Consider the following 23429-nt stretch of genomic DNA (forward strand, 5'->3'; position numbering starts at 1 on the left):
AGAGAAAGGGAAAAAGCAACTAAATTTCGTAGATGTTATTTTGCATTGTTTAAATCCATGTATATATATATATATATATATATATATATATATATATATATATATATATATATATATATATATATATATATATATATATATATATAATTTAGAGAGGGAATTAGACCTTGAGTCTAAAGAGCAGAGTCTAGTTTAATGTATTATTAAATGTATTAATACTTTTTAAAGAACAGTGCCCATAGTACTGTAGATATATAATAGGCTCAATAGGTATACACTCGGAAGCAAAAAAAAAAATGGGCCAAACAAATAGTACTGTAGATAAACATTTGCAATCAAATATATTTAAACATGATATTTCTTCAGAATAAGAACAAAAATTACTGTTGATTACATTTCTATGTAGATATTGTTCTACATAAATTATATTTTTAATCTTCTAATCTCTTCTAATCTTTTACAGTATGCCCAACGTGTATATGGAAGAACCAGTGTGGAAGTAATAAAGATTGCTATTGGCGTAAGTAACTTTTCTTATTTGGGTAATTAAACATAAGCAACAAATTGTATTTATTATTAATAATAGTGTTACAGAAGTATTTCTATTATCATAGAATAAACCGGTTGTTAATAATTTAACAATATATTTGAATAGAGTAAAATAAACATATACATTCGAATATAGTATGTGATCAATTAAATCAATTGGAAATTGTAGAAAAATAACAATATACTTGGCTAAAATAAAATTAAAATATAGATTCAAATATAGTATATAATCGATAAAATCGACTAAAATAAAAAAAAATTTAAGAACATATTTAGGTAAATAGAAATATGGATATATTATGTAATCGATACAATCGATTGAAATTCGATTAAATTATAGAACATGTTTGCATAAAGTAAAATTAAAATATGGTTCCGGATTATATAATCGATAAAATCGATTGGAAAAAAATAACTTTAGGAACATAGTCGGTTAATAACCATATTTTTATATGGAAACAAAACTAAATACCATAGTTGTATGTGCTCTCCTATTAATCATAAAAGATGCGAAGAAAATTTTGTCTCTTAATTACATATTAGATTAGTATATAATTTAAATGACAAAATTATGTTCATTAAATTATTTCTTTCGTGAAAATTAGGACAAAATAATTACGTGAATTATTAATGAAAAGTTTGTTCGTTACAATAAAGTATTTTGTGAATGCGTTGTTAAAAATCTGTTTGTGTATATGAAGTACTAGTTAACATCAAATTTGCGATGATGTTTGTTTTTCAGCTAGAGGAGCTCTACATAGAAAGAATGAAACTGCTGAATTTCTCTTAAGTAGATAACGTAATATTGCAAGATGTTACAAAATCCTCCCATTCTCCCTTGTAGGAAACTGGAGAACACTTAATGTAGACCAGAATCTTTGAAAACTTGACTTTTGAGTTATTTCTTATATTTATATTTGAGATATTTCTTATATTTATATTTTACTAGCCTGGGTGCCCGGCGTTGTTTGGAGATGTATGTTGAGCAAAAAAAAAACAGTGGTAGTAGGCTAGCAGGCTAGAACCCGTATCGTGAAGAAAAAAGTGAAAAAACGTGACGTCTTTGCCGTTACGTCCATCGCCAAACCGAATGTGGCGAAGGCTTAAATTAAAGCTAGTCAATTGAAAAGAGGGGATGACTTTCGAAAATATCGGTGAAAAAAGCAACCCTCCTTGTAGAAACATGCCAAGTTGCGGGTGAAGAAATTAATGCCTTAGGCTAATTTTTGGATATTTGTCGTCCACAAGGTCGAGTTTCAAAACTATACTGATCTCGTGAAAATATGTCCCTTCTGTCGAAAGTTTTAGGCAGACATACATGTATACATTTAAACAGACAGGTGAGATTTATATTCTAGAAGATTACTATGTTCCAAATATGAACAGATAAATTATAGTTTGTTTTTTTTCTTTTTTTTGTTTCTCAATTTTAAGTTATTCTTTTACATTAATTAAAAGTCAAATATGAACAGATAAAATTATAAAGGAATAAACGGCGAATCAAATGAGGCATAGGTTGTTTAAGCAGTTACATTTAATTTGGCTTAAATGTGTGTTTATTGGAAAAATGACAGATGTGCAGTTTCTTTTTGGCGATACTGTACGTACATATATTCTCACCCACAGACATATATGAATATATACACATTTTTAGTTTTATATAAACTCTGCGTATATTTTATTGAACATGTTTGTCCTTCTTTATCTTTCAGCAAAGACAGAGTGCTTTAAAGGATGTTGCCATTCAAAACTCTGTAAGGTAAGCACTCATCCATGTTAGCATGCTATAATTACAAAGTAGTAATTGTTTTACTGTGCAGAAAACGATTGAAGTAAATGAATATTACATTCGCTAATCCATTCAAAAAATATCTTTCAATGTTTATTTCGGGGTGGAGTCGTGCAGCATCTCTTTCGCTGTCATGATGTCATCCTCGAGACATTATCTCCCTTTTTTGTAGAGAAATCGTTTAGAACCTATTTTGCTGTCATGATACCCCGAAGAACTTTGGACAAAAATTAAGGAAAAGTCGGACGCTCTTTTAACTAGAGTATTGCCGCGGGCTAATTTAATGAATGCCCAAAAGATTGCTGACTGTCCAATGCAGAAGGTCTATGTTACTAAATATTTACAATATTCATTGTGTTCCTGTTGTATTTGTGATGCACTGATGTTCTAAAGTTGCATTTAAATAACAATGACGTCATCTTCCCAAGTATTACCTCCGCGTTTCGGGGGTCAGCGATGTATATGTACGTTCCTTATAATACTATATTCCAAGTTATTACCTCTCCGCTTTTTTTTTTTTTTTTTGATAGAGTAGTGTTCTGTGATTATGATACCATCCTCCCAGTCATTATCTCCTCATTTTGGAAATTAGTGTAGTTTAGTCGTCATATACATTGGCAGAAAAATGTCGCTGGGGAAGGGGCATATTTTTGCTAATAGTCATGAAATATTATTGTTTCGGTTCTTTTCCCCTTGCAAATAAAAAAATAAAAAACAATTATTTAATATTTTATATGGTGTTCTCAACCCATTCAATCTATAAGTTTGGAGATGTCCGGGATATAACGTAGCCACGATGATGTAAACAAAAAATTAAATAAAAACAGTTGATGCTCGCTGCGAGTGTATATGTATATATTTTTTTACGTTTTCACTCTAAACAAGGCCCATTGCCACTGTGGTGTAGGGGGCTACTATCGGGGTCAGCAACTACAGGGGCACTATGTTGGGATTTGGGAAGCAAGATGTCGGTTTACGTTACACTTGAACTTCTGCATGTCAGTACAGTTGGGGAAGCAGGGACCTAGAATGGAATTCCAGAGTCTAGCGGTTCTGGGGAAGAAACTACTAGAGTAGAAAGATATTTTACGTCTAGGGATCTCTACTGTGTGACGGTGGGATTTAGCTGCCGGTTGGGTTTGTCGAGGGTGTCTACGTCGTGGGGGCACAAGTATCTACAGTTCGTCAGAGCATTCACCATTAAAATACTTGTAGAACAGGCAGAGGAATGCAACGTTTCGTCAATGGAACAGAGGCTGAAGCTAGAGTCCATTTCAGGGCCTATCGGGTTGGTGACTCTCTTTTGAACTTTGTCTAGGAGCGAGAGACTAGCAGCAGATGCACCAGCCCAAATGTGACAGCAATACTCCATACATGGGCGAATGGTTGCCTTATAGAGGTACAGGATACTTTCAGGTGTCAGTAGTTTTCTAGCACGGTAGAGAGAGCCTACCTTCCTCGCAGCGGCCCTGGCAATGTTTTCAATATAATTGTTCCAACACATGTTTCCTGTGAACGTTAGGCCAAGTAGTTTGAAAGACGTACTCTCAGACAGGGAGTCACTGGCCATTGCTATTGGTGGCAGAGAAGGTTTCTTGTAATTATTGAAGGAAACCAGTTTAGTCTTGGCAGCATTGAATGTGACCATCCATTTTTGTCCCCATTCCACTACAGATTGGAGGTCATCCTCTAGTGTTTTTGCCATTTCTTTAGTTATGTGTTCATTTGTTTTCCTGTCATGCCTGTTATAGAGTGTGGTGTCATCAGCATATATACCCATCTCAGAGGCAGTTTGGTCGGGGAGGTCATTAATAAATATTAGGAACAATAGAGGTCGAAGGATAGACCCCTGAGGCACTCCCGTATTTATATCACACTGTTTAGATGTATGACCGTCGAGGACAACCTGGATTTTTCTCTTATCTAAGAAGGATTTAATTATGTTGAATATTCTACCAGTGATACCGTATGATTTAATTTTCCTGATGAGACCCTCATGCCATACCCTGTCAAAAGCCTTAGATATATATAGAGCTACCGCTCTGCCCTCCCCCGCTTTGTCCAGTGAATGGTATATACGTTCAGAGATTACAGTGAGGATGTCTGCTGTGGAACGGGCTTGTCTAAATCCATATTGTTTGTCAGTCAGAAGTTTGGCATCTGTAAGGTGGCGGACTAGAGCATGGTTAATTATGGTCTCAAATATTTGAGCGAAACGTGGGAGGAGGCTAATGAGGCGATAATTTGCTGGGTCAGTTCTTTCGCCAGAAATCTTGAATACTGGTACCACAGAAGCAGTTTTCCAATAGCCCGGAAAGCATGATTCATTAAGGCATTTGTTGTAGAGTTTGAAGAGAACTGGAGATACTTTGGCTAAGCACTTTTTTAATAGCACAGCTGGGATGAGATCAGGTCCACATCCTTTTGAAGTGCCAAGATTTTTTATGATAGCATGTACCTGAGCAGGGGTGATTATTAGAACGTCTAGCGTGGCGTCTGTCTGCAAAGGAAAGTCAGGCAGGGGGTGGTTGGAAGGGTCCAATGTGGAGTTTGAAGCAAACCGGCTGGCAAGCATACTAGCCTTGTCGGTTGCTGAGCAGACAACCTCGTGATTGTTGGTTAGTGGGGGAATTGTAGATTGCCCATTATTTACTACACTGTTGTAGATTTTCCAGAAGTCACGAGTTCCTAATATTTGTGCTTCGATGCGTTTTTTAGTGGTTTCAGTAAATTCTCTCTTAGCTATCGCTATTTCTTTCTTAACGTTACTTCTAGCTTCTATATACTTATGTCTGTTTGAACTGGACTTATGTCGGTTAAATCTGTGGTATGCATGCTGCCTTTGAGCAATTGCAGTCGCGCAAATAAAAGTAAACCATTGGGGAAAGTGGGGATTGCTATAAAATTTCCGCATGGGAACATGTGCTTCCATTGCTGTTTTGAACCATTCAGTGGTCTCGTTTGCGCAGTCCAGCAGGAAGAGAAAAAATATTTCCCCATGGGGTATCTCTGATAAGATCTCTGATGGCTTCCCAGTCAGCCTTTTTATAATATCTCGTTTTTTTAGCACTGGCTCTTCAGTTTTGGGTCTAGAGTTTAGGGCAATTTTGGCCATTATCACTGCATGATCAGCATTCCCGAGTGGGATGTCAACATTTGTTATACAATCCTCGGGAACTGTGGTCAGAAACAGATCTAGAAGTGATGCGTGTTGTTCTTGCTGGTCAGGGAAACTGGTTGGAAACGTAACCATTTGTGATAAGGAGTGAGATATAGCAAAGCTATGTGTTGTTGCGCTACCCGCTGCATCTGTGTGAGTAGAGAATCCAAGCCAGTTTTTGTGGTGAACATTAAAGTCACCAAATACATGTACTTGTGCGCTAGTGTCGAGGGAGAGTGCTGTGTCTATGCTGTCAGAGACTTTGTTTATTATGGTGCAGTCCTGGGTCGAGGGAGAGCGGTAGAGAAAATAAAAGTAGCTAATGTTATGTTGTATGTTTAGTCTAAAGCATATAAAAGCTTGATCGTCCGTTTCTAGGTTTGTTTCTTTAGTCAGGAGGAGGGTGTTACGAATGTAAACTCCAAGTCCGTGAATATGTCTGTCAGAGTCCTTACGGCAGAGTGGGATAGCCAGGCATGTTAAAGTAGTTAGAGAGGATAGAGGAGAGTAGGTTAGTTTCGCTTAGTGCTAAGATATCCGGGGTATTTGTTAGGAGAAATGCTTCAACATCAGATAAATTAGTTCTAAATTGTTAGTGAATGCAAGCCTCAAGGAAGGAGGCAAGTTAGATTTGTTTGTCCCAAGGCCTGGTTTAAGCTTATTTTTTATTGTACTGTCATCATATTTTTAAAGAGTCTCAGTTAGGTAAGGGGGGCTGAACAAGAGGTTATGCAGTGTATCAGACATGCAACACAAGTAGACCATTAGCTGACCTTTCTTCAACTAGGACTGTGGCCTCAGGAAAGCCCATCGGGGATGAGTGCAAGGTCCCTTTCCATGCGCGACATGGCACTACAAACATCCCGATCTTATACAACTGTTGATGGAGCAGCCGCTCTAAGCGCTACCAAAGAGTTAGGACTCCTGAAGCACGTTGCGCTATTCCTAATCACAACTTTCATGAAACGGCATTGCTTGAATCTAGTAGCAAGAAGAAGTCCAAGACGACTGGAAATACTGCCGGAATACGCAGAGAGCCTTCCTACATACAGCGTCTGGTATTCCGAAATAAGCACCCATTTAGTACTGATCAGGATAAAGGTCACATAGCTTCTTTGATCTAACGACAACCGATCGGTCAACACGATAATGACATAACGAACTAATAATTAACCATGCATGTTCCGTATGAATTTTTGAAATCTATTTATGTATACATTTCTCGCTTTATTTTTATTTATTCTTTTCTTTCTTTTCAGTAATCACTCAAGAAATCTATTAACAAGTAATCGTATGTACAAACAATCTTACTTAACTTGATATTTGCTACCATATACGCAGGCATATAAGTATTTCGGTGTTTGTTTTTATTTTTACAAAGGAGTCACCAAACGTGAAGCCCCGGATGTCACTCGAGGATAAGGGTTAATGTGTGTACGATAGTCATTGAGATTATAGCGTAGTAATTGCTAATAGTGGAAATTTGGTATAATTAGGTTATTTAAGACGATGGTTTAATAAAAACTTGTTTACGTTGGACTTGAAGACGAAAATATTATAGCCAGCTGGAAAGCAGACCAGCGGAATAGAGTTCCATAGGCAAGTAGTTCTAAGAAAGAAGCTTTGTTTATGGAATCTACGTTTAAGTTTAGGCACCGATAGAAAGGGTGGGGTTGATAACGATTTGGGCGCGGAGGGAACCATAGATTGGAACTCAATCTTACACTAGTCGTGAAAATAACGACAGAGCAGAGACAAGCCGCAGCATCTCTTCTGTTTCAGAGAGATTACAGAGAAAAAAAAAGATTATCACCTACTAGATTACGAAGTCGGTTTTGAACTCTGTCAATACAAGATAGGGTGCTCCAAGCAGTTCCTGCCCAGATGTGGCAATAGTACTCCATCCGAGGACGTACTTGGCTCTCATACAGGTAGAAGATTGCATTGGCAGTGAGATATTCACTGGAGCTGTAGAATCATCCAACCATTTTTCAGATCAGGAGTGAAGGTCAGACCAAGAAGCTTGTCTAAACATGGAGCATCTTCAAGACGAGAGCCGTTCATTGCAATTGAGGTTAGACAAGGATCAGAGCGTTGATGATGGAAAGAGAGAAGCTTGGGTTTCGATACATTAAAATTAACCAGCCACCTTTTTCCTCGTTGCACCACGTGCTCAAGATCAGAGGCGAGAGAATCAGAGAGGTCTTGGTCGTTCCCGGCCGTTGAGATGTTGCCATAGATGGTAGTGTTGTCTGCATAAATGTCTATGAATGATCTAAGAATGTGATTTGGCATTTCATTGATGAGCATCAGAAAGAGAGTTGGGTCAAGCATGGAACCCTGAAGGATACCAGCATTAATACTGTGAGATTCAGACTACTGTCCATGAGTGCACGTGCATATATATATATATATATATATATATATATATATATATATATATATATATATATACATATATATATATATATATATATAGTGTAGAGAAAGTTGTTAGATGAGAAAAATCATTGGCACCGTCAGTTTCAAACTATAAGGACCGTTTAAGGTATCCTTATCAAGCTCTCTTCGGCCAATATTCGATAGGAGACGAATATTGGCTTAAGAGAGCTTGATAAGTATACCTTAAACGGTCCATATTATCGGGTTTGAAACCGACGGTACCAATGATTTGTCTCATCTAACAACTTTCTGTACACAAAATCTAAATACGCTCTTACATTTTGGATTTTCCTTTTAATTGAGCACTCTGATGGATTTCTTTTTCCAAAAAAAACTAATCATATATATATATATATATATATATATATATATATATATATATATATATATATATATATATATATACTAATGACTGATGTTCAACTGCATCTCTATCAATAATTTTTTAACAAATTATTCGAAAAAAGTATGAATGTGTGTGTGAGGATAACTCAACTTATATACTCAACGAAGTTTTCATCTATAGACTTGGAAACTTGATATATAAAGTATTTAGACATGTTGAAAACTTTTTAATCAGTTTTCATCCGGAAAAGACAGCGGCTAATTCGTCAAAATTGAAAAAATTGTACTTGGAGGGGTGTCATTGGATTTTTATTAGTTTGTCAGCTGTTTCACGACTGCGCATGCCTAAATCGTTTACATGACAGCGTTCTTGTGTTAAGAATAGTAGGTTTGAAAAGATTTTTTAAAGACCTAGGAAGCTGGCCTAATCGTTATCGTCTTTAGGTTTTGGTTTCGCTCTTGAGTCGAGTATTTTTTACTTATAAGAAGTGATCTGTTTAGAAAAAAACATAATACTCGCATGCGTATTACTCAGTTTCTTTCTGTTTTTTTATATATTTGACATGTGTGTGTGTGTGTGTGTGTGTGTGTGTGTGTGTGTGTGTGTGTGTGTGTGTGACTGTCTGTCTGGGCTTACTTGAGCTAATCGCCATTGTTAAATGCGTAATTTACCGGTAAATATTTTCGCAATTATTTATAAGAAAATGATTAATTACTGTTAAATTTTATAACAGACTAAATAAATGTAGTTAACTAGTACTGTTCCTATTTACAATGCCTCCCCACGGGACAAAGTTAGACACCAGGGTCCTTTTTAACATGGAGAAAAGTAACAAAAACTAAAAATTGTCTCAGTCGTGAAGGATTTCTCCTCCACTGAGAAGTGCAGCATCTGAAGAGCAGATACTTATGACATTCGTAATCAAACTGATTAATAAAGGTTAATTATTAATATTCAAAATTATATTATCTCTTTTGTTTCATATTCATTCAGTCAAAGATCGTAAAAATCATGGTGTTAACACTTGATTTCTCCCTCATCCCCCCCTCTCTCTCTCCCTCTCTCTCTCTCTCTCTCTCTCTCTCTCTCTCTCTCTTAGTCTTACTGGATTTCAGAAGAAGAATCCATTTAGTAGGCTTCAATCTCTCTCTCTCTCTCTCTCTCTCTCTCTCTCTTTATAACTGTCGGTGGGCGTCTATGCTTGCCCCGTCGTAAGATACGCTTAAATATATTTTAATTCATGCCGCGTTCGTATTTATTATTAGTGATTTAATTCTCTTCCCTGCAACCTTTTTCCCACAGAAGAGACGTTGCGATCCTATCTCTGCGTTATCGTTATTTTCATGGCAAGTGTTCGTCTAAGCTCACATCTATGGTTCCCCCTGTCCTGACTTTCACGAAAAACACTCTAGTTGAAACCACTATCACTAATTTTCCCCACTCTTTATATGCACCTAACCCTAATCATAGATTCCAGAACAAAACTTCTTTCTTTGAACTGCACGCCTGTGGAACTCTGTTCCGTTAACTGACTACAATATGGTTTTCTACAAGTCCAACTTCAACAAATTCTTCATTAGCCATCCCCTTAAGGAATCCATTTTACCAAATTTCCACTACTAACGATTAGTAGGATAGGTTCCCTTGGCCACTGTAAAATCATTAACCCTTATCCTCGAGTGGCATTTGGGGCTTGATAAGTGGTGACTCGTTTGTAAAAAAAAATCGCCATAACGGAATAGCGAAAACGGTGTTCAGCCAAAATATGTTTCGTATACAAAATATTTCCTTTTACGTCCTCATTTTTTTTTTTTTTTTTAATTTAAGCTCTTTTATTAAAACTAAGTATTCAAATAGTTTATATGATTTGTTGGTTTCGGAAAACTTGTTCTTTAAATATATTTTTATATATTTAAAAGCGGGTTATAATCAGATAACGTACTTTCTAATTTTCTGCGGAGCACTAGCGGAAGCTGTGACACGGCAAATCAGTTCCTTCGTTTTTATTATGTATTGTATACGTATTTTGGTTTGCTTTTTTTTTGTTTGTTTGTTTTTGTTTGTTTTTTTTTTTGTAATGTTTAAAATTTTGTTATTTTGATTTAAATAATTTCATTTGTTTTTATTTCAATAATTTTATATGTATGCTTATATAAACATATATTTATTGTATAATTTGGAGAACTGGTTTTAATTAAAATAATTAATGAAATTGATTTTAATTAAAACATATAATAATCAAACTTCATAAGTAATTTCAGTCGTTACTTCCGATAGTTTCTCTTGCGTCGGACATACGTCAGTAGGATTATTGCTAAGGAGATGGCGTCATTAATTAGATTTATGCTTTTTAAAAAGTCGTAGAATTTCTCTTTAAAATCAACTGTATTAAATATTTTTATTATTAACAATTTTATTAAATATTTCTAGTATTAAAAAAAGAAAACATTTTATGATATTTTCGAAATAATATCAAACGATCTCCCTTAGTAATTCTTTTTTGTAAACAAAATGTTTACATTTTTTATCTTATATCTCCTAAATAAATTAAATAATGTTAAATATTTTAATCTAAAACAATTTTACTAAATATTTTATGATTAAAAATGAAATTATATTCGTAAAAAGAAAAGACTTAAAATACTAATTCTTCCGAAAAAAAAAAGTCGTAGAAACTGTTTGAATGCTTTTGTTTTGCATTGTTTTATTTTCTTTTTATTTATTTTTTATTTTTATTTTTAACCTAAACCGGAAGTAACGAAAAGTATTTTATATCCAGAACCTATTTTGGTCTAACACCGTTTTTTGCTGACTTCCAGTCGGGGCTTATTCTACTGCCTGTTTATTATTACCAAACTAAACAGAAGGTATTTTTCTGCTCAACAACAACACCATTGTTTTCTCTTTCTATCCAATCGCCCCAAATTTATTCATTTAAATCATTAAAAACTGGTGTATTGTTGTCAATGGGTTGAATTATCACAATTTTATTTTACTGTTAAAAATACCATCATGTAACTTTTTTTTTTTATCTAAAACAGGAGAATTTTCTAAAACTATCTCTTTTATATCCTTAGATGTAAGAAGACTCCGCTACAGGCCATGCAAGAAGGATAAAGATTGCCGACGTGGTAAGTAAAAGTAACTTGCAACAGTTATATTAAACCATCGGGAAGACACATACACTCTGTCAACCGACAATCATCAGATCATTAAGTACTAGTTGCCTTTGTCCACTTTCTATCGGTTCACATTTTACGAATGTTTATTGGTCCCCCACAAAAGGAGGGCGGACCTAAAATTCACCCTCGTCCGTTCGTCTGTCCGCACCTTTCTCAATAACTACACCTTGGAATTTTTGGAAATTTTGCACAAACATTAAACATTATGCGAGTAAAAAAGTAACAGACCGGATTTCCCGGGAAAACTCCGGTTGCCCTCACCCCTAGTGATGCCTTTCGTGATAAAATGACTAACATTGTGCTTATTAAAAAGAAAAAAGATGCCTTGGATTTTTATAAAACTTTCTAAAATGTTGTAACTAACTGATTTCTATATAATTTTGTTTATCTATACTTCGTGATAACTCTTGGGTGTGCCCCAGGGGCTTTTTTAGGGCTAATAAAAACACTCTTTTTTTGGGAATATTTTACTATATTTGTCCAAAATTTTTTGTCTATCTCTATTTAGTAGTTTTTCATGGTGCTGAACCCAAATTTAAATATTTTAAGGCCTTGGGGACTTTTGGGGTTAAATGTGTGTGTGTGGGGGGGGGCAAATGATGGACTTAGTCATTTCTTTTTTTTTTTTTTTTTTTGCATTGTGCAGAACTCAAATTTACATATGATAAGGCCTAAAACTGCACCGTTTGTTCATTTTAACCTGGATTTGATGTCCTCTGGAGACTTTGGGGGCTAAACGGAGGGGGGGCATTTTTTAAGCTTCGTTCTCTGTGCACTCACAGGGCACCATGCATGCTTCACTTGTTTAATCTGAAGAAGCTTTTGTATCGAACGTTAGGCTCAAACTAAATAGTTGATCGCCCTTTGAGCTAATATACAAAGTTTACTTTATGTTCTGGCCCCCCCAAAAAAATTCAATAATATTGTGGGATCTGCGTTTGCACAGGACGTCCATACAATGGAAATATCTCACAAAAATTCACAAGGGTTTTGGCGATATACAGCCATAATCAGATATATTTTGAAATTGCATTGATCGGAATACTTAGAAAAGTATGCTTCTGTTTGATAAAAGATGGTGTAATAATATCGCGAGGTCTGCGTTCGTGCCGGACATCTGTAGAATGGAAATATTTCTAAGCACTGCAGAAATCATAACGTTCGTCCATCGCCTGCGAAGATGACCATGATGATGCAATTTTTCCGGAGATAATTTGTCAGTTCGATTCGAGCTCTCAAGATTCTCCTGCATGTAAGACATGTATTCTGTAGCTAACGTGCTGATTTATCTATTATTTGTTTATTTATAGTACGTATCCTCTCACGTTTTTTAATGCATGCAGATTCAGCAATTGTAGCCTCTTTATGACTTGGGCTACGTTTTCCCACGGGTTCGTATACAAATTAAACTGCTTGAAAGAGACCTTCAGGCTGTCCTTCGACCGTTTCCGTAGTTTTTATGAGTTTTCTTTTTTTTACGTTTTTTTTTGGGGGGGGTCATTTTTGACAGCTTACCTTGCATGAATATATTATATACGAAGGATAATTTCCATGGATCCCGCTAATATTTTCATGTAATACAAGATTACATAGTTAGGTAGCAAATCCAAATTTATTCTTGTGCCGATTTTATGTCTATTTGTAGGTCAACTCTGCTGTCGTGGAATGTGCAGGAGACCAATAAAATTGGAAGGTGAGGTAAGTGCCACGATTTTTTTACATCGCTTATCAAGGTCCAAAAACAACTCAAAGATAATGGTTCATAAGATTATCAACTGATGATTAATTACACTAATAGGACTGGAAACGAACTGAGAAATTCATTATTTAAGTAGACGGATCTACAAGACAGTTTTCTAAATAGCAAATTACATGCATTGTTTATCCTCTCTAACATCTATATTATCTATATTATATTTCTTTTAGCTTGTCTGTCTATCTGTTTGTCTGTCCGTTCCACTTGCTCTTGGAAACTACTATGCTGATCTGGCTGAGTTTTTGTACAGATCTTTATTATGATAAGGTGCTGTGAACTAAGCATCATGATATCCGTTTGATGTACGGTTAGGTTTTAAAGGGGCTAATAGATATTTGTCGTAACAATACCACATTTACTCTAGAAGTTTTATCGAAAACTACTGGACCGATCTCGCTGAAATAGTATTAAATGTAAAATTGAACACAAATAAAACCATATTCAACCATTAGCTCGGCACAAAGCAGTCATTCTTAGTCAACGGGCTATAACTTTTCCCCAGTTTAAACGGACTAAAATGTCTAGTTGTCTTAAAAGCATCATGAACGCACTCGAGTGTTAGAGATCCGCATGGTCAGAAATTTCAATTTAGAATCCTCCTATTATTTGAAGAATTGTTCTAGACTAATCGTCCATACTAGTTTTTATTAGTGAGTCACCTCTTATCAAGACCAAAAAGCCACTCGAAAATAAAAGTTAATAAGTTAATAATTACGGTGAACAACATCTTAATAGCATTGAAAACAATGGATGGAATTTATTATTCAAGTCGGCAGCTCGAAAAGAATTTGTCAACATTAGACTTGAAAACGTCTATGCTGAAGTCAGTTGGAAGACAACCGCATGATATATTCAACGGGTGGAAAGGTCCTGCGAAGAAACTTTGTTCATGGAAGTTTTGATTTAGTTTTAAGTACATAAGAAAGGAAATTTTTGCTGTAGTTGTAGTTTGACGATTTTTTTTGTTTGTTTTTTGTGAATATTTTATGGAGTGGCATGGACAAGAGATTGGAGCTCAGTCGACCATCTATATATATAAAAGGCAAAATGTGTGTGATAATTTTATGTATGTCTCGCAAAGGCTTTTTTCGCCGCAATTTTCGGGGGGGGTTACTATCGCTTAGAAGTATTTGTATACCTCCTAGATATCTAGGATTTGGGAACGCGTGTCGGGTGTAGATTTATTTACATCGACCATAAAAAATTGCGCTATTTCGCTGTGTCGCCTGTTTGTCCGGCTTTTTAGTATAAATAAAGTGAAATTAAATTCAAACAGCGTGTTCTCGGCTTTCGCGCCGGAATGTCCAGAAAGCAATCAGCTTTTGATCAATGGGGTTGCAATTGCTTTCATATGGACACCCCTATTTTTTATGGGGACGACATGTTGCGACACTAAACCAAAACAAACTTGACTGCGGGATTGATATTTGACCTAATTCACTTTTTAGTTTATTCATAACCTTTCTTTATTTCGCTTTCGCCTCAAGTATTCGAGTTCGGACCTCTCCTCCCTCAAACTTTTTTTTGTTTTGTTTTTGAAACACTTGGGCACCGCTGGAACGTTCGTTTTTTTTTTTTTGTTTTTTTTTAGAAGTTTTAGCTTTTTTTTTATAATATTTGGTAAATTTTTAGATTATGTCCACCTCCACAATTTTCTTTTAAATGACGACGCTTATAGGTTTTTTACTATGCTGAATACGGAAATCGCATTGAAATTTTGCAGAAATAAGTAGTTATCGAGATATAAAAAGTTGTATTATGCATTGTATTCTTTGGCGGCCGTCTGTATTACGCACGTGCGCGCGCCATAAACAAATCTACGCGCGTAACAAAGATGGCCACCAAAGAATACAATGCATAAAAAAAATTTTATATCTCAATAACTACTTCTTTCGGCAAAATCTCAATGCGATTTCAGTATTCAGCATAGTCGAAAACCTATATAAGTCGTCATTTAAAAGAAAATTGTGGAGGTAGACCTAATCTAAAAAAATACCAAATATTTAAACAGGGTTATTACTTCGCTTTGTAATCATTTTACCTCCTCCGCAAACACACACACACGCACGCCTCTAAAAACCCGGGCAACGCCGGGTACCCCTCTAGTCTACTATAAAAGTTAATTAAATATCTGTGGCCTTTTAAAGGATAGCTTATCCTTTATATTTAAATCACTTTTATAGCAGATGCTCGACTGAACTCCAAAGCTGCATAGAATAACACTTTCCTGGTCTCTTCTAGCATTAAAGAGTGGTCTAAGAGATGTAGGGGAATTTATTCTTCGTAAAAAAAATTCCAAACAACTAGTATTTGAAGAGTTCGAGTGCAAAATGCGATGAACGCCATTTTCAAAATTACGAAACTACCAATACAAAATGTGTTGCATTTGAACACACAACTAAACTCGACAATTATGTTTTACATTATATGATAGTGGCATAATTTCTTTCTGCTTTCAATTAAAATAATCTATTTATCGAAAACTAAATTTAAAATATTCGTCCTTTTATTCTAAACGTTTCAGTGTAAAGAAATTAGATTTATAACACTTTCGCATGCATATATATATATATATATATATATATATATATATATATATATATATATATATATATATATATATATATATATAGAGAGAGAGAGAGAGAGAGAGAGGGGGGGAGTCAAATATGACAGGGTTTTCTTTCTTCTTCTTTTTCGTTTCTGTTGCTAAGTTCTCTATTAGGTTGCGGAGTAATTGTTTGTTCGGCTATTTTCCTTAGCGCTTTCGATCATTAATCATCGTCAGGAGCAATTTTGTCGTGTCGTTAAAGAGGTTTTTTATATGTAGTTAATTTTATTTTGGTTTTTAATTATTCGTTTAATTTCATTTAGTTATTTTGATTTAAGTTAGGGAGGGATATATAATGTATGAAGTTTTTTTTGTTTTTGTTTTGTTTTTGTTTTTTTGTTTGTTTGTTTTTTGTAACGAGAAAAATGTCAAAAACAACAATAATGCAATCATCAAGTTTTGTCCTGTCTGGTACAGGTGTTGACGGCTAAAGCTTTTCATCTATCTATCTCCCTCGAGGCATTCATTAATTCCATGCTTCTCATCCCTACATCCATGATGTTCTGATTTAGAACCCTATTCATGGTGTTTCCTGAATAAAGAGTTTGATGTATTGCCATAGCTTTATTTGCAGTTTCTTTCTGCCCGAGCAGTGCTCATACTGGGCGATTTTCCTGACCATTGTACCCAGAGGGATCGTCTGCTCAGCACAAAGAAATATGAAACCAGAATTATTTCTGTTTACTTCCGTATTACATCAATCACCTGCTTTCCATGACCTCACCTTATCCTGATCGAGACGAGTACGGGGAGGGGGTAAATGGGTTCTCAACCATGCCCAAAGGTTTCCCAGAGACCAGGAGAGATAAGGGACGCATTACTTTTCCTTTGACAGTAGTACTGTCCCGCTTCCCGGCCATAATGTAATAGATTGCATAAGAATTTATGGTACCGTTCTGTGGTCACACACTTCAAAGATACGCAAAAAAGAACTATTAGGTTCCTAAGTTAGAAAAGATACACTTGAAGAAGGTCTGAGGTTACATCGGCCAAAATAGTATGAATATAACAGCAAATAAAGAGTACTCCAACTAATACAGTTGTCTTGTTGATTTGTGAGTATTTTTTTGCCAAAATGTCCAACAGGAACATTGCTGAAACATTATTGCTTTTGCTCTCGTTTACGACGACTTGTTGCATTTTTATTTATAAACACACCATGTGAGCATAGGCGAGGGAGGTTCTTTGCTGTGTCTGTTGCCAGACAGGTTCTTGCTGCATACCATAAACATAATGATACAGCTGAGTGAGGCTAGCAAAAGGTCTTTTGTGTAAAAGAGGGTTTAAAGAGGAGAACAGAAAAAATGCACACTCCCATTTCAAAATTAGTTTTCTGTTTTATTCATTGTTTCATTATTTAAATTTTAAAAAAATGTTTTATTTTTGTTTTCGTTTATTGTTTTTTTTTTTTTTGTTTTTTTTTTTTCAAATTTTTTAAATTGTGGATTTCTGTTAATTCTGTTTTATTTATTCATTTCAGTGTTGGACATTAATCTATGGACAGTTTCCAAGATGAAACACAAAGGCCAGAAATACGGACGGAAAGTAGCAGAGACGTTGAAGAAATATACAAATACAAGCGTACATGCTCTGTTAAAAACGGCGGGAAAATAATCGTTTTCCAATATTGTTTACACTCGCATTTTTTTAGAACAAAACACCAACCGTTGAAATTTTTTCATAACATGGAGGATTTCTTTCCGAATTTATTTCAAGCGGTGAGAGCTGACCTGACTTGCAATTTGCTTTCTCGCTTTCCCTCAACACGTAAAATGGTTTCACATAAGGACTTAGAAATATCACGTGTTTCACTCGCTAAATTTAGTGTGATGGAATGGAAGTACATACAAATAGATACATCTTGGTCTTTATTATAGAGTGGAGGGTGACTGAAAAAGAACTTAATGAATGATATTGATCAAATTACCAAGTGCTTTGTAACATCATTAGCATCATTATCGTCATAAGCATCATTTGATGGAATTTGGACCAGACGAATTCGCACAATACTTTTTCTCCAGATCATCAGTGGCAAAGTTTCTTTTAAAAAAAAAAAGGAAAAACATCAAGAATTTTATTATACCCACGTATGTATGTATGTATGTATGTATGTATGTATGTATGTATGTATGTGTGTGTGTGTGTGTGTGTGTGTCTTTGGCGATGAATTCATTATATTTCATAACATTCACACTTACAAGGGGCTGCTGGTTATTTTTTTCTCGAAACACATGTGCCTAACAGTTCCCTCAATATTACAAATATCTCATATATATATATATATATATATATATACACATTATATATATATATATATATATACATTATATATATATATATATATATATATATTATATATATATATATATATATATTATATATATATATATATATTATATATATATATATATATTATATATATATATATATATATATATATATATATATATATATATATATATATATATATATATATATATATATATATATATATGCCGAAAGCACACGAGGTCGTGCAGCATTTTTATACTCCGGTTAACTATCGCACAGGCTGGCACCATAATGTAAATGGGGATTTATGAGAGACAGGATAAAACATGTTGCAGCCATGTTCGCTTCAGTATCCCGAATCGGTCTACATAATCACAGCAAGGTGTATGCAAAAGTTTCCATTATCTTTGCTTTGGGGTTTGGGTTGGGGCTATATCAAATAGATGTCAGATTTGTGTATTTATTTATTTTTGGAGCGTTATCCTCATCTTCATAGTTGTAGTTGCTGGTGAAGACCAGATAAGAACGAAAACTTAGACCATAAAATCCAACCTTGATTGTGTCCGTGGCGCAGTAGATAGAAGCGTTGAATTTCTACAGTTCGAGTCTGAAAATAGCGGTTTCAATCCTACCCAAATCCGGCCAGAGGTTTAGTTGGCCAGAACGTGATGAGACAATAACAACCATGGAAGGCAGTAATTGCTGTGGATAGAGTTACGAGACTCAACATTCCTATCCCGTGGCGGTTAATCACCTGAAGAAGGTCAGAGGATGAATTGGTCGAAACGTGGTGAAACAAAAACTATGAAGATGAGGATAACAGTCCGCAAATAAATAAATACACAAATTACTCATCTCAAGAAATTCCAATAAAAAAACTAAGTCGATGAACCAATAATATATGTCAGTTTTCTTTTCCGGTAAATAGTTTTGGTGTTGAATATCGGAAATTTTTTTATAGTAAGTTCCCGATGCTGTGGGTGCCAGGATGAAGTATTATGACTGTTTGTGGGATGGGGGTAGCTCTTCCGATTGCCTGTATGATACGAGTTATCAAAACCAAAGTTACTGATCGAATTTATTATATAATAATATGAATTATTTGACATATCACTCAGTTTCTAAGATAGCCTTAAAAAACGTATACACAATAAACTGGCAACCCCTTCCCCGTGATATTTTACATATATTCAGGGGTTTTTTTATGGATTTTTTTTTCAGAATATTTCTTATGACTTATGTATTAATATCTATTTCAGTTGCTTGCATGGGAAACAGAATCTGTTATGAATTCCCAGCATACAAGAAGTGCGGAGATGGTAATTATATTCTGCTCTTTTTTATTTTAATTTATTTCATGAGAATTTGTGTGATTTTATTAAAATACTAGCTCGTCGGGTAGGCCAACTTTAGAAAACATGTACTTTGACAAGTAGCTGGAATGCAAATGATGTCAGCATAGGTAAGAGATGGGTTCGCTGATTTCAGAGTGGTGACAGAGATGCAAGTGACAAAGTGAGCTCCGGACGGCCATGAACAGCCACCATCGCATTGTTACAAAAGTGCATTGAGAATGACGATGACTATGGAGAAAAAAAATAAATTCTGTGGCACAAACGGTCGCCTGTTTTATGGTACTACTTTCGTCTTGTAGCTCTTCAACTTTTCATTTTAGTTAAATGAAATAGGATGCATTACTTTCGGAACGACCTAGGTATCTGTTGTATGTAACATTTTCTAACGGGATAAAGAAGTTGATTGTTCGTGTTTTGTTTTCCAGGATTAAAATGCTGCCGAAAATGTTACCATGGTGATGTCAGCCACATTTATGGTTATAATACTTATGTTGATCACCAAATAAGTAAGTCGCAGTTTTCTGTGGTGAATTTTTTAAATTTTCTTTCTAAATAAAAGTCAGCCCATAGGATGCGAAAACCTTCTTTGTTTGTTGTCGCGTATTATATTACATCAGTATTTCTTTCATAGTTGTATGAGCTCGAAAATTAGAACACGTGTAAATATAAATAGCGACATAACAGCTTTTTACTTCTAATTCATTCTCATGTAAATATTTAATTTTATTCTTTTTATCATAAATATATCAAAAATTAATTATACTGAAAATATTAATGACTAGCTGATTGGCATGAGATTTTATTTTTATTGAATGCAAAGGTTATTAAATATTTCGAAGTATTGTGAGGGCATTATACAGAAAATGGACACGCCACAAAAGACACTAACAAAAATATCCCCTGACGCACTTAATTGGGTATAATCACTGCAATGAAACCATGGTACATCTGTGAAATATGTCACATATAATAACATAAAATACGCATCAAGTGCGCTTGAAAGCCAAATCACAACGTAATATTAGGAAAATAAACAAATATTTTACTTATTGTTAAATTTATAACATAAATATATTTCGGAGCTAAACTCCATCTTCAGTATGTTGTTTTTTCGGGGGTTTTTTTTTTGTTTTTGTTTTTTGCTTTTCTTCTTTTTTTCTCATGATGTAAACTTGGAGAAAGAAAATTCTGTTTGTAAAGAGCCGCGCGTTATATCTCAGCGGTTGTATGTTGAAAATCAAGTGCGCTTTTCTTTTTCGAAGTTTACATCATGGCAAAAAAAAGAAGAAAAGAAAAAACAGTTGATGTGTATTTTATTTTATTCGAATTAAATCAACGTTTTTTATGGAATTCACACCCTTGACGTTATGTAGCATATAGTTTTTACATAATTAATCCTTATATATATATATATATATATATATATATATATATATATATATATATATATATATAAGGATTAATTATGTAAAAACTATATGCTACATATGTATATATATGCATATATATGTGTATATATATGTATATATATATATTTATATATATGTATATATATATATATACATATAAGAACAAATAGTCAATAAAACAAGTTAAAAACACTTTGAAATGAGTTAAAAATATATTTAATTTTAAAAAGGAAAAACTAAATAAGTGGATAATCCTTAATCCGCGGAGTTTCAAAGAAATACTTTCCTTCTCATCAGAGGGTAGGATTTAGCAAAATGCGGGATCAGAATTTGCTTGCAAAAGTATTTGATGAAACTACAAGTAAATCATAGATCTTACTTGATAACAAAAAGTGAAGCAGAGGGAATAGGGTGAATAAAAATGTGATTTCACGTGAATGGATAGTCTGGTGAAAGGTAAAGTATCCAATGACGGTAAAATCCAAAAATGCAGAATCCAATTTTAGGATGTCCCAATAAAATGTATGCACTCTTTAAATTACCTCAAGTTGCTACATAAATACGCTATGCCACATTTCCAAGAGACGTTTAGGAATAACCTTTGACCTTGCCCCCCCCCCCCCCAATTCAATCACGCCATCTGAAGCTGGGTGTATTTCCGTTTGCTGCTGGGTTATCCAGACATGTACTATGTAACCCTTACCAATATTCATACTAATTAACATAATCTCCACTTACTTTGGTGGTGTTCCACTGCATAAAATTGATTACAATTATGTTTAACTATATTGATAACGCTGTATATATCGCCTAGTATGCTAATGTATATTTTAATGTTTTCTTTTTTCTCTGATTTCAGTTAAATATTAAACAGAGACGAGAACAGACTGGTGAATGAACAAGACGAAATGAGATGATATTAACAAAAATCTTCATTCAAAAGTGTATTTCGGGAATCAGTCATTTCGAGTTTAAAACAAAAATCTTACTTTAGGAAGCAAAATAACAACAGGACTATATTGGAAGATTGTTAACACCGGCCAGAGAACTGACGACATTATTTTTTACCTAATTTGGCTTGAAAGCATTAACGAAGTATAAAAGGCATATTCGATAATTATTTCACCAAAGAACCGTAATAAAAACAATACCGTTTGGCAGTTTGACTAAGTCTTGTGTCATTCTTATTAGTGGCCTCGTTTTCATATTTTAATATCAACAGATTTTGAGGCGGCAAATTGAGTTCAAGAAATATAATTGTTTATGTTTTTTCATTGAATTGCTTGAAATGGAACTTATACTGTTTTATATTAAAAAGATCGAGCAGTATTGATCAATTCCTGAGATTTTGAAATAAATTATATATATATATATATATATATATATATATATATATATATATATATATATATATACTTATTTTTTATTAAGATAGTCCTGATTTTGAATCCTAATAAACACGAATAATGATATTACATGGTGTTTGTTTTATGTTTCTTTGTTTTTTTATATTTTCGCTATTATATCAGATAGCCTAGCAGGGTTCATCTTAAGGCTTTATGTAACGTTGCACACCTTTACACACGTAGATGCTTTACACACGTTGTATGCTCGCTACTTCGCAAGGAACATAGGACAAGTAATAACTCGACCCCTCTTTTGTAACAACGACATTTATTTCCGGGCACTTTCCCAAATAAATTTCATATAAAATCGACGTATTCAAGATGGCACCGGATTTTACTCATTACGAAACATCGATAGAAACAAAACATATAGCTGATACAAACAAGGCCGATAGCCATTAGTCGCGTGCTCTCGTGTAATGAATGAATGCGTGAATGTAGGATAGACATGAAATTCTTAATACACTAAAATGACCAAAAAATGGGCTGAAATGACTTAAATAAAAAGTAAATGACTTAGAATGACTTTAATGAACTTAAGTATGAATTGAATGCTTAATAAATAACTGGAATCCTTCAAAAACAACTTTAATGATCTGGAGCATGACTTGAATGTCTTTGAGACTGACTGGTTGTAAAGCGGGTAATCATTTTACATTCAATTAATACAGAAAAGTGATCGATCCCCCACTTTATATCACAAAAATTATTTGATTTAGGGAATTTGAAACGTTATTTTCGTATTCAGGAACCCCGAAAACCAATAAATAGTGGTATAATAAACATAAAAAGAAACAAAAGGTACATGTGTTACGGACCGACCGACTGAGTGACTTACAGACTTGCTTGCACACGACTAAAAAAACTATTCCGTGGTATGCATTTAAAAAAATACTATTCTCCGTCGGTCGGTCGGTCTATAACACATTTACTTATTAGTTACAAACAAGTGCAGCATCGGTTAAGAACAGATACTATACTTTGATCTTAGCCATGTGGCCAAAGGAAAGTTACATTTTGGACAAGTTTCAGAAAAGTCTAATGGATAGGTAAAAATTTATTGGGTAAAAAGTGTCATTATTTGCAATTTTGGTACATTTTTTTACCCCTTATGAGCCCCTTGGAATGCTGAATACCAGTGGCAATGGAGAAA

General features: G+C 34.3%; 1 protein-coding gene across 1 annotated transcript in view; it reads left to right on the plus strand.

The window, feature by feature from the left end:
- LOC145245918 (uncharacterized) overlaps nucleotides 1-22242 on the plus strand; it is a 39886-nt gene extending 17644 nt beyond the window's left edge. The window contains exons 5-11 of the mRNA XM_080107660.1: nucleotides 464-520; nucleotides 2262-2303; nucleotides 11364-11417; nucleotides 13114-13161; nucleotides 19366-19425; nucleotides 19887-19967; nucleotides 21730-22242. Coding sequence (XP_079963786.1) covers nucleotides 464-520; nucleotides 2262-2303; nucleotides 11364-11417; nucleotides 13114-13161; nucleotides 19366-19425; nucleotides 19887-19967; nucleotides 21730-21740 — 353 coding nt within the window. The 3' untranslated portion in view covers nucleotides 21741-22242. The remainder of the gene's footprint in view (nucleotides 1-463; nucleotides 521-2261; nucleotides 2304-11363; nucleotides 11418-13113; nucleotides 13162-19365; nucleotides 19426-19886; nucleotides 19968-21729) is intronic.
- The last annotated feature ends 1187 nt before the right edge of the window (nucleotides 22243-23429 follow it).

This window comes from Euprymna scolopes, chromosome 23, assembly GCF_053919585.1.
Source record: "Euprymna scolopes isolate OS-2025 chromosome 23, ASM5391958v1, whole genome shotgun sequence".
Taxonomy (NCBI): domain Eukaryota; kingdom Metazoa; phylum Mollusca; class Cephalopoda; order Sepiida; family Sepiolidae; genus Euprymna; species Euprymna scolopes.